This window comes from Lichenostomus cassidix, chromosome 3 (genome assembly GCF_008360975.1).
Source record: "Lichenostomus cassidix isolate B80296 chromosome 3, HeHo_3.0, whole genome shotgun sequence".
NCBI classification, from domain to species: Eukaryota; Metazoa; Chordata; class Aves; order Passeriformes; family Meliphagidae; genus Lichenostomus; species Lichenostomus cassidix.
The window spans coordinates 82545385-82557384 of record NC_139483.1 but is presented as its reverse complement, the minus strand read 5'-3'; the positions used below and the strand labels follow the sequence as shown (position 1 = coordinate 82557384).

Here is a 12000-nt window from a genome sequence, read left to right as displayed (position 1 = left end):
TAACATGTGGACTAAGCATATAACTGGGTTTTTAATATTATATCAATAGATTTGTAGCGGTATATTTGAGTAAAAGGCACAAAACTGATTTATCAATAATCCTCTCTTAATGTAGAATCTATATGGAAATTCTTAATCATAATATGGAAAAGCAAGTGCACTAAAAGTATCACATCCATCATAAAACTGATAAATGATAAAAAGGTGCATAAATTTCACTTCATGCTTATTGTATTGCGTGTATTGCACTGGGAGCTGGCATGAAGTCTCTGGTTGTGATTTATATGCCACTAATAAATTCTATTCTGGGTTTTGTTTTTGGATTTATGGCTGTCTCTCCCTCTGTTAAACTGCAGTTGGAAAGAATTAAAACATTAGTTTCTTAAGTGTGTGTATGCACATGTGCATATGCTTGTTAGCTGTTTAGATCAAAAATCTCCCTTTTTAGTGCAGAACCAAGGATAACACAAATGTGTTCAAATTCACTATTATTTTAAGATGTAAAGCAAGCACATGTTATCTGCTTGTTTTAATCTGGAAAATGGCCAGTATAACAGAATTGTCTGTAGTCCTACACCAGCTTCTGTATCATAACTATTTAAAGCTCAGACTGTTGTCAAGTTTCATTGAGACAGACCAGTATTGTGCTTTCCCTCACATCCCAATGGTATATCTTTAAAGTGTACATCCCAACTTTAGAGCTTAGTACCTGGAATCAGTAGAGGGGGTTTTTTTTTGGCTTGAGAGATGGATGTTGTTGAGCAGCTGAGGTGTTTTGTTCTTGCTTTAATTGAATGATAAAACAATCTCATCCTCTTTGACTATGAGTAATAAAGCATTGCTATTTGGATAGTATCAAGTATTCATGTGTCACCATAAAGATATTTTAGCAGCTGGTGACATACTTAAACCAGTCAGACATAAATTAAAGGATGAGAACATGTTTATTCTCCCTCCTTTAAAAATTATTTGGAAACACTGGACTTCCCTGATTTGGAAACACTGAACTTGCTTGTTTATGAGATTTTAGGGAAGAGGGGATATATCCCAAGCAGTATCAGACAACATTGCTCCTCGTGTTGTGTTAGTGTAATGAGGCTGGCTGATTTACACCAGATGAGGATCTACACTGCAGAGATGTTGTCTTCAGAAGGGAAACACTTGTGGCCCTAAAGCTTATTTCAGAGGATTAATTTGGTCTGTTCTTGCCCATTTCTCAGACTTCAGACAATGTCACTTGTAAACACAGTTCTCCTATGAGCTCAAGGCAGGCAGCTCCTCACATCAGTCTGCAGCTCTGTCGTGCTACTTCATTAGCATTTAGAATAATTAAAATCACAATTTCCATACAAAAAATATAATTAAAATAACAGCACAGACATTGTCTTGTGGGTGGATGTCTCATATCCAAGCCTCAGCTCATTTACACATTGCAAAATAACCATAAACATCCTAGATCAGCATAGAGAGCTCAACTTTGGTCATTTTCTTATTGCAAAAATTACTCTAATTACCAGAAATTACAGTCTATAATGAAGGCACCTGCTTCATCAGCAGCAAATTATTTTAAGTTTTAATAAGCAGTTATGGTAAAGAATAAGAAAGCTGTTATAGAAAAATTTTTTCTGCTATAACGTTATGCTTAGGGAAATCCTTATCATTAAAAACTACCTGAGAAGCATATTAATGTAAAAAAAATCAACAAATCATGTATCCTAATTGTATAGGAGGGAAAAAAAGGTGAGGGGGAAAGTGCTTATCATAGCTGGATTGTACAAAGTATGCTTGATTTCCTTAATTATCAACCCAGTTGATTAGAGTCCTCCAGGACCTTTTGTTAAGAGGAATCTTGCTCTGGATGACCTCTTATTTTCTTTTCCTGCCATTTGTGTGACCCTCGTTGTTCCAGTGGTGTAACAACCCAGGCACACACAGATGTAAAAAACTTCAGGAGTACACTGCTAGCCAAAAGCAACTGAACCTTGTACGCCCAAGTGTGTCAGCCTTGCTTGTCCTGCATGTGCATGGTTCCCCATGACAACTGGAGCTGCATACACAGAAACATTTCAGAAGGAAAAGTTCATCAGTTTGGATGAACTGTGCTTTGAGAAGGAAGAAAAACTTTCCACTGTCTGAACCACCAATGCATCTGCCATAGTGGTTACTGGGAGGTGCTAACTGTGAGCTTGAATAGCCAAAAAAGTGACAGATTGTGATAACTCTGGTGAAAGGCCAAATGCAGCTGGGATTGGAAAAAGATAACAAGATTGGGAAAAAGTAAGAAATGGCAAAGGCCAATGTATCTCTGCTCTACCAAGAAAGGGAAGGGCTAGGTTTCCAGTAAATCTAAACCTGCTTATCAGTTCAAATACAGCCTTGCTTAATTTTGAAGAGGGACATATTTATAAACAGTGCAAGATTTCCCCATTCTGATGTAAATTTTGTTTCTCATATCTCATAAGTAATTAAAAATGAATGAGGTTCCATCATATTATATGTAGGACAGAGATACTTGGAATGCATCATTTCTACGGCAAGTCTACAAAGCACAAAGTCTAATGATTTATTCTGTCACATGCCTTTCCAATTATGCTCTGATCTTCTGTTTCAATTGCTAAGGAACTAAACCCAAGTTATTTCAAAGCCTAGGTTTATGCTTAAGTTTGCATTAAGCCTTCCAAATGAAATATTAAAAAAATGAAAGATCCTGATCTTGTTTGGGATGCATCCTTCCAATTTTTGCCCATGGAAAACCAAGAACCTTGTAACTTTACATCTGCCATAGGAAAAAATAATGTCATTCTCTGGCCTGTATTAACCTTGACAGAGATTTGCTTTTACACTTTGACTGAGTGCTCTGACTACTGAAACATTACTTTTTTATGCAGTAGTATGAAATTCTTTCTCTCCCTCTGGTTTTGACCTGAACCAATCCAAAATAAAACAAAGCTGTCATGTGTACGACTATGAAGAGTTCTGTTTCAATGCATTGCATTTTTATTTGAAAATCCTTTCCCTTTAGATTTTATTATATTTTATATTTATTCCCTTCAAAATCATCTTTTCTTTGAGGAACTAGAAGTCACTAGTATATAAGGATCAGTTTGAAACATTACTATTTCAGAAAGTGTAAAAATAATTGTAAAACCCCATCTACATTTTCTTCATTGTCTTTCCTTTTGTTAAAGCTTATACTGTACCTAAAATCTCCAGAAACTTGTTATGGGTGGAAGAAAATCACACATATTATTTTTAAAAGCAGCAGTTCTTTTAGCATCCCAGTGCACAGAGACATATTTACTGTATTTGAGCTCAATATAGCTGCAGTTATTATATTGTTTAAGTAGTAGAAAATAAGTTTAAGTAGTAGAAACTTTAGTTAATTTTGAGGGATTATAACCATGCATAAATTTGTAATGCCTCTAGAAATGGTAACTCCTTATCTCAAGGAATGAACAGAGATATTTCACATTGTTTCCTCAAGAAAAATCTTCCTCTCTTATCCCACCCACCAAAAAATAATTTGAGAAAATATCCTTTTGCTCTTTTTCTCTCCCAAAATTGATGCATCTCCAAGAAGTTTCTCTTTTTAGTATATGTGCTGGTGTGTGAGAGACAAATATGATTTCTGTCTCTAACACAAAAGGGCACCATGTAGTACACAGACTCTCAAACACATGCTTTCAGCACACAATAATTTTCTAATCTTTGTCTCTCTGAGCAAGCAGAGCACCTAGTAATGGCTAACAATAGTACAGGTGATAAGTGCAAAACTGCATAGCACTGGTAGGAACCAGACGAGTAAAATTTAAAAAAAAAATTGCCTCTTTCCAACTCCTACCAGCAGTTTTGTGACACTATTATAACTGAATTGAAGCTGTGGACTAGTCTTTCCAGGACTGTTAAGTACTTTCTGTCCTTGCCAGCTCCCCATCAGAGGCCCTGCCAGGGTCTAGAGAACAGCAGAGGACACTCCTGTGTGTGGATCAGCTTCTGTAAGATGCCTGGGACAATTTCTCTGTCCTTACAAAGCGTATCGCCCATCTGTACACACCGTCTGTTTTCCAGGGAAACAACAAACCTTAGTCAAATTAAACGTGATTAAGTTTTAACAAGAAAAAGATTTTATTGGAAGTAAAGAATTTTTCATGCTTCGCAGACCTCCTCTCCTTCAGCATCTCTTACCCTGTCCCAAAGAAGAATCTTCCTCAGGAGAATCAGATGTCAGATGGCCTGGATGCCTGCCATCTACCCTCATAAATTCAGAGGCATCATCTAACAATGTGTAAACCAGATTTGACAATTCATGATTTAACTACCACTATAAAAGTAGTAGTTAAATAGCTAAAATACGTATTCTTCCTTTTTTCCAGTTGGCTTCTTGTCCATTTTATTCTTGGCCTACACAGAATTTCCTACAAGGAAATGTACCACAGGGTAGCCAAGTATTAAGAATTATTGTTACTATATTGGGAACCTTTTCAATTTTGTACATAATCCTTTCTGAAGTTGTGCAATAACACTGCCCATGGAATTAAGTTGAAGTTTCGTGTAGTGGAATAAAAAGAAAAACTTAAACAATCACATTCATTTTTCCATGTGTTCTTTTCTAATAAAAAATGTGGCATTTTCTTCAGCCACGTTTCAGCAGAGTGATCTTACTCTGCATTTGTGACTTAGGCATTCAACATGGGATTTACAAAACCAAAAATGAAGACACTGAAGAAGGGGCTCTAAAAGTGCTGTCAGTGTAATGTAGTTACACAAGCTGACATGGTTTAGGAAGGAATATTATGTTTTCAAATTGATCCATGACAGCAAAAGCAATTGAGTCCACAATGTTTCAATATACTGCCACTGATAATTTAGTAAAGCACATGACACAACATTAATACGACCATTTGTTAAGGTAAATTATTGCCTGAGTTGACACATGATATTTACAGCCTTATTGTCTTGTAGAGTTGTAGGGTCTCCCAGTCTAAAAGCATGCAAAATGTTTATTGGGGAAAAGTCAATATTGGATCAACCCTACCCTTGTAAATATTCCTCTATTTAATTCATTTGCAGTGTTTTCTTTCCAGTACCACACTAGTCCTCATCCTGCAGGAACAACAAATTAATTGGCTGACAAGGAAAAACATACTTCTGGACACAGAAATACATTAGGCTGCCAAACAAAACACAACTTCCATCATTTTCTTCTTGATGGGCTGTTTAAGAAACTCCATCAAGTACTTTTCTCCTTTTGTGAGCACACAAATTTGTATTTCATCATTTCAAAACACATAACCTTGTGATTGTATTCCAGAAGAGTACTTCAGTTTAAAAATCCATACAGTATGTATGTACTATATCACTGCATATTATCGAGCTGCAGATTTCCTTGGGCTATGGAGCTGAATCGTCCTTCAAGCTCTGTTACTGCAGGTCTGTTGACCTCACTGTTGTAGGGAAAAGTTTCTTAGAATAAAAATTGCATAAATACAGGTTGATGCTATTAAAATAGTCTTAAAGAAGGTTCCAACATGAAAGAAAAGCAGACCAAACAAGCAAGGCATTATTTCTAAATGCTTTCATTCACAGCCTGTCCAGGGGAAGTTATGCCTAGGGTGGGCATTCATTTATTGTCTTAGAAACAATTCCATACCCATTGTATGTACCTTAACTACTGTTGGGAACAAATTGATTTTCCAAACTTATAGTCTCAGTCACTTCACCTGTATACTGCATCAAAGAGAATATATCTCCCAAAACCTTTAGCCTTTAAAAGAAGAACTAACTCTATAGAGGTGAACATTCTTCACTAGCTGTATAAAGTACCTGTGCTCTGATGCTCAATATCCAAAGTCTTCAAGTATTTTGCTCTGATATTTTTGTGTATGATTGAATTCTTAAATGTTTCATATTTAGTATCCACTCTTAGCTAGTATTTACTGTTATTTGGGTTAGGATTAGACCATTCACTGTGAAGCTCTGGGGACTGTGCTGCTTATGGATATGTAACTGTCCTGGGGAGCAGAATCCCAAGTTTGGCTTGGGATATTCAGATGCTCAAGGTGGATTGCTAGACACAAACAGTAGTGATAAGTTTCCTGATGTTTAAATGTTGGTTATCTGTAACAGGCATTTTTCTTATTTGCCATTTCTAGGAATTTGTCATGATTGTTGTCTTTGGTTTGGAATTTATTATTCGTATCTGGTCTGCTGGATGCTGTTGTCGATACCGAGGATGGCAAGGAAGACTGCGCTTTGCGAGGAAACCATTCTGTGTAATAGGTGAGTGTCCCAGCTCTAGTTTATTTTAAGATAAAAATAAACACCTTCCCCCTCCTGTTTTGCTTCTGAATGGAAACTACTGGAATAGCTGTGTCAACTCTCATCTGCCCAAGGTTTCTTTAGATGTAAATCAAGACATCCCTAAAAGCCAGCCAGCCCATGTTTCTTATGTTCTCCAGAAGACATTTTCCTGTGCATCCCATACAGCTGGCCTGTATGTTGGACAAATGAGGGGTTGAGAGTTGATCTCACTGAAAATCAGAGATGTGAGCTTTTAATGGACACACATGTCTTATGCATACAAATGTAGATACAATATACATGTGTGTACATACCATGCTCTCCTTATTTAACCTCTGCGATCAGACACTGCAAGAAGTTTGAAAACCTCCCTAAAGATATCTTGTGACAACATTGCTTCCTCCTGTCTTGCTGTTCTCTGCACGACAGTCCCCATATCAGCTTTGCAGTAACACTAGCACAGGATACAGCATCTTCTTCATTACTTCTTCTACATCTGTTTCAAGAGACTATTCCTCCCCGTCTTTGATCTAGAATTTGTCTGTGAGAATGGTGAATAGACTCATGAGCAATCAAAACCCTATTTTGAAAAAGGGATCTGCAGGAAAACAGTTTCACAATAAAGGCAGAAATCAAAGATCAAGTTCATCTGATAATTTCTTATTTTTCTAATGTTTTGGAGAAAATGTTTTTTTATAGATCGTCTGTGAAACTTCAGGATATCAACATCCTAACTTCTTTCTCAACTCTTCCTTCCTCTCTCCAGCCTTTAATTTCATCTGCCTATAACTCAAAATAACTTATTGATCAACTGGGGCAGGAAACATGTTCTTCAATACATCTCTACAGCACCTAGTACACAGAGTCCCATGCCTACAGCCATGAAACACATGGGTGTCAGTGTAAACAGTAGATGAATGCCATCCTGGTCCAAACAAGAGCTGCACAGTGTTCCTTGGCATGGCAGACCGGTACACTGGTTAGGGCTGATGCATAGAGCAAGTTCTTTTCCTTCCTCCTCATTCCCTGAAAAATCCACACTTTATCCCACGGAGACACTGCTGCAATGGAGGGATTTGCATGAACAGATGGGAAGGCACAACAGATTGTCTCCCCCTCAGAAAGTAATACCCCATCTGTGCTGTTGTATAAAACTGTGGGAGAGGGGCAAGTATCAGGATTGGTATTTGTTTTGTTTGGGCAGCAGGGGAGGTGAATAGGTACCTTGCCAGGACACACTTGTCCCAAGATTTCCATGCCTAGCAGAAAGTGGAAATCACCAAACATGGCTACCCTCCATAACAAGACTTACTATTATTCCAAGATTTTATGGTGCACTTGACTTAGGTTTTGTCAGCAAACAATCATAAGCAAACAATCATACTAACATCACTGTTAGTAAAATTAACTTACTGCAGCAATTTAGAAAGATTTTGAATTTACCAGAAGCATTTGACTTTTCAGACTGTTTGGCTTCTCCCCCAAATGCCATTGTATAGAGACACTAGTAGTTTGCTTGATTCAGCTTTTGTTTCTCCTCCCTTTCCTGTAACCACTGAATTGACAAGTTTTATACTGGTGATTAACTTCACCCCGAGGTGTTAATTCTCAGCAAAACTGAATGAAGCAGTTCCTCCTTGTCCAAAATTCTGCATATTTAAAAGGCACGTAGATTAGTAGTGGACTTGACAGTGCTGGGTTAACAGTTTGACTCTATAATCTTAAAGGTCCTTTCCAACTTAAATAATTCCATGATTCCCAGGGGGATTCATATAGATTTCCATGCTTTCCTTGAAACTACTCATATCTACCTTCCTACTGTTGGTGAAATAGTTCAGGCAGGTCTTCTGGCACGGATCACCCTGGGGGAGGGGGGTTACTCCACTTGATTATGGTATTTCCTCCTTTCTCTGAAATTCACCTGCTCTTCTTGTTTCATCTGTGTTTGTGTAGGCAGTCTGTGGTCTTAAAAACATTTTTTCTGTCCCCCTTGGAATTCTATCACTTGCTAGGAGAATTAATTAGTAGACAAAAGCCTGTTGCTTGTGGATATATTCCTATGCTGGTTCACTGGATGGAAGGGAAACTGTTCTGCAGCTTCTGGAAACTAAACCAATAGCTTGAATTTCTTGCCAATGACCATTCTGCATGTCTTTTCTTCTGATGCTTGACTTCAGTCCATTTCTGGACTTTGGTGTCCCAGAAGGGAGTTTCTGATGTTCAGCATCTCTCCAGATTTGATCTTTTGAGAAAAAACCAATTCATCTTGCAGCTCCTGCTACACAAAGTAATTATTTGGCTGACACCTTGGCTTTGCAGCCAAGGCAAGGTGTGATGCAGCAGCAAAGGTCAGAAGGCTTTGGTAGCCAGAGCACAATCAGTAGATTATTATCTCCCTCTACTCATTGCTCATAAGACCACATCCAAGATACTGCACCCCATTTTCTCCCTCTGACACCATTCCTGAAAGACCTTAATAAACTGGAGTGAGTTCAGTGAAGCCATCAAGATGATCAGTGCTGGAGCAGTTGCCCTGTGAGGAGAGGCTGAGGGACCTGGGTGTGTTCAGCCTGGAGAAAGGATGGCTTCAGGGGAACTCAATAAAATCAGTGCTAAGGTCTCCTTAAGAGCACATGGCCAGTTTGGGCCTACTACTTTTAATTATTTACTTAGTCATCCATTCAATTATTCTTTCCATTTATTGTTACAGTGGGACAATAATATTTTAGAATACTTAGTCTGTTTACTATTAATTAAATTTGCTATATATCTCCACCAGATCTTTTCCCTGATTATTTTTTTGTGATTAAACACAAATCACATAGGGCAATGGCCTAAGGGCTAGAAATAACAAATTTGATTGCCTCAAGGGTCACGTTCAGACAGCCTTTATTTTTTCCACTAATAACCTAATAACCAGAGAAGTTTTACACAGGGCCAAAGCTCTGTGCTTATGTTAATGTTCCTACAATGTCACTACTCTGACAAATTAGTTCATCAAGCATCGCTGTGTGCTACCATGTTAGTAATTACATCCATCAAATTATGTGACAGTTTTGTAACCTTGTTTATTTCTGTAAAAATGGGAATAACAGTGTAGTATTAAACCTTGATTTGTATTTTGTCCCATGTTATCTGACATCCCTCATTTTCTCTGATTGTATATGAGCTTGTGTACATAATATAAAGGGCATAGCAACACATCCTTACAGGCACGTAAAGTAATTAAGTATGCACATACTCCTGCAAATCCTAAATTTTCCAGGCATATCACTCTGAAGCTTGGCTATTAGCACTGCAGAACAGTGTTGCTGTGCTGTACTGCTCAGAAGAGCAGCAATCCAAGCAATGCATATTCTAACTGCTCTCTGGAGATCAGGGATGCTGACAGCCAGGAAGACCTGGATGCCTGTGCCTTAGCTCCCTGAAGATCCCAAAATGAAAGAGGACAAGTCTAACCGGGAAGATATATGGCATCCACTCCCTGTCAAGCCGTTTGGGGACACTGAAATAAATGAAGAGTCCGTTGTCCTTCCTCTGGCAATGGGCTCCCAAATGGTGGTATGTGACCTGACAAAATAAAACTTCTGGCCACTCTCCTATGTGTATCAGACAATTTACCATCACAGTGATAGCTCAGTCTGTGAGGGCAGCTTCTACTTGGGACACTGTAAAAATAATTAGAAATAATAAATAACAAGCTCTGGGTCAGAAGAGTAATATCCTGCCGGTCTCACCTGCATGTCTGAAGTCTGCTATGCTTTCAGAGGAAATTCTTTCTCTCCACTGACTCTGTAACAGACTTTGAGACTCCTGTGTGAGAAAGCCTGACAAGAGCAAGTGAATTTTAGACATAGAATCATAGAATATCCTGAGTTGGTCCACAGGGATCATCAAATTCCCACTCCTGGCTCTGCACAGGGCAGCCCCAAGAGTGACACCATGTGACTAAGAGCATTGTCCAAATGCTTATGGAACTCTGTCAAGCTTGGGGCAGTGACCACTTCCCTGCGTTCCAGTGCCCAGCCGGCCTCTGGGTGAAAAACCTTTTCCTGATATCCAACCTAAACCTCCCCTGACACAACTTCAAGCCATTCCCTTGGGTCCTGTCCCTGGTCACCACAGAGAAGAGATCAGTGTCTGCCCTTCCTCTTTCCCTCACCAGGAAGTTGTAACTGCAATGAGTTCTCCCCTCAGTCTCCTCCAGCCTGAACAGACCAAGTGCCCTCAGCTGCTCCTCATGAGTCTTCCCTTCAAGACCCTTCACCATCTTCATTGCCCTCCTTTGGACACTCTCTTAACAGTTTAATCTCTTTCTTACCTTGTGGTGCCCAAAGCTGCCCCCAGGACTGGAGGTGAGGCTGCCCCAGTGCAGAGCAGAGCAGGACAATCCCCTCCTTGCCCAGCTGGCGATTCTGTGCCTGATGCCACCCAGGACACGCTTGGCCCTCCTAGCTGCCAGGGCACTGCTGGCTCTAGTGTCTAAACTTCATTCAATTTAAAGTTGGGGGTTGGAACACCTATTTCAGAATTTTTTCACTTTAAATTTGAGCCTACTTCTAGTAATATAACATTTCTCCAGGGCAACTAGAGTTCCTGGTGGTCCAGCTGAGTGAAAGATTTCATATATTTCAGTTAGTCCATTAGCAGTTTCACCACAGCTGCTTCTATTTTACCTCTAGTCAAGCTACAGCATGATGGAAATGTCAAAAGTTCAATTTCTGTTGAGGCTGCAGAATGAGCAAATTCCCAACAGGAAGCTTAAATCCATTATCTGTAATCAGGCCCTTGAACTTCATGGCTGGCAAATGTTGTTTCAGAGCATTAAGTGATAGCAGTGACTGTTGCTTATTACTGGATCTATTTTTCATTAATTAGAGTGGTAATGAACCATCATCTGGCACTTTTGTCAAACTTTTATAAACAAATCCATATCTAGCGTGTTACAAGATCTTCTGAACATTTAATTTGAATTATTTCAATAGATTTGTGTAATGACACATTGTGTGTCTGTCACCTTGGTATTTAGAAACATTATATAGTTTAAATACAGACAGATAGTAAATCTAATGCTCATGATAAAAAATATAAACAACCCCTATCTCATGTAATTTGAACTCTAAAGAACCCAGAGATGGTCTGTAATTAGGTATATCCTTGACCAAGAAGACATATCTCATATCACATCTCATTATAAATCCCAGAAAAAAACAAAATACCACAAATTTCATGTTTGGAGATCTCCTGCCAACCAAATTTGAACTCATCTCAGAAACACCCTGCCCACTTCACTTCAGAAAATACTCTCATAGTAGTAGTAGTCATAGTAGTAGTAGTATTTAGACTTCAAATAAAAATTTCCTCAGATAATTTCATCAGCCATAATTCTGTGCAGCCATAATGAACAGAGGTGCCCTTTAGACTGGTCCCAAATTATGTAGGTTTTTAAAATTCATATTTAGTGCATATCTTCGTGTTTGACAGTTCTGGCAATGCAGTTTTTAGAAATGTGTAGGAAAAATAATACCTGTTTAATATAATCTATGGGCCTTATCCTTTCACACTTACTTTTGCTGACTACTACCCTTGCTGCTGAGTAAGGTAACATTTGCTGGGATTTAAGACATCAGGCTCTGGTCTCTTTCTAGAAGTTGCATGTCTGCTATTCCAAATAAATTTGGAAATAAAATAAATGCAGTT

General features: G+C 38.6%; 1 protein-coding gene across 3 annotated transcripts in view; it reads left to right on the top strand.

Annotated features, from left to right (window-relative positions):
• Positions 1–12000, top strand: part of KCNQ5 (potassium voltage-gated channel subfamily Q member 5) — a 280213-nt gene that overhangs the window by 202600 nt on the left and 65613 nt on the right. For all 3 annotated transcript variants that reach the window (XM_085056505.1, XM_085056504.1, XM_085056503.1), the window contains exon 3: positions 6153–6279. In XM_085056505.1, the coding sequence (XP_084912631.1) occupies positions 6153–6279 (127 nt within the window). The remainder of the gene's footprint in view (positions 1–6152; positions 6280–12000) is intronic.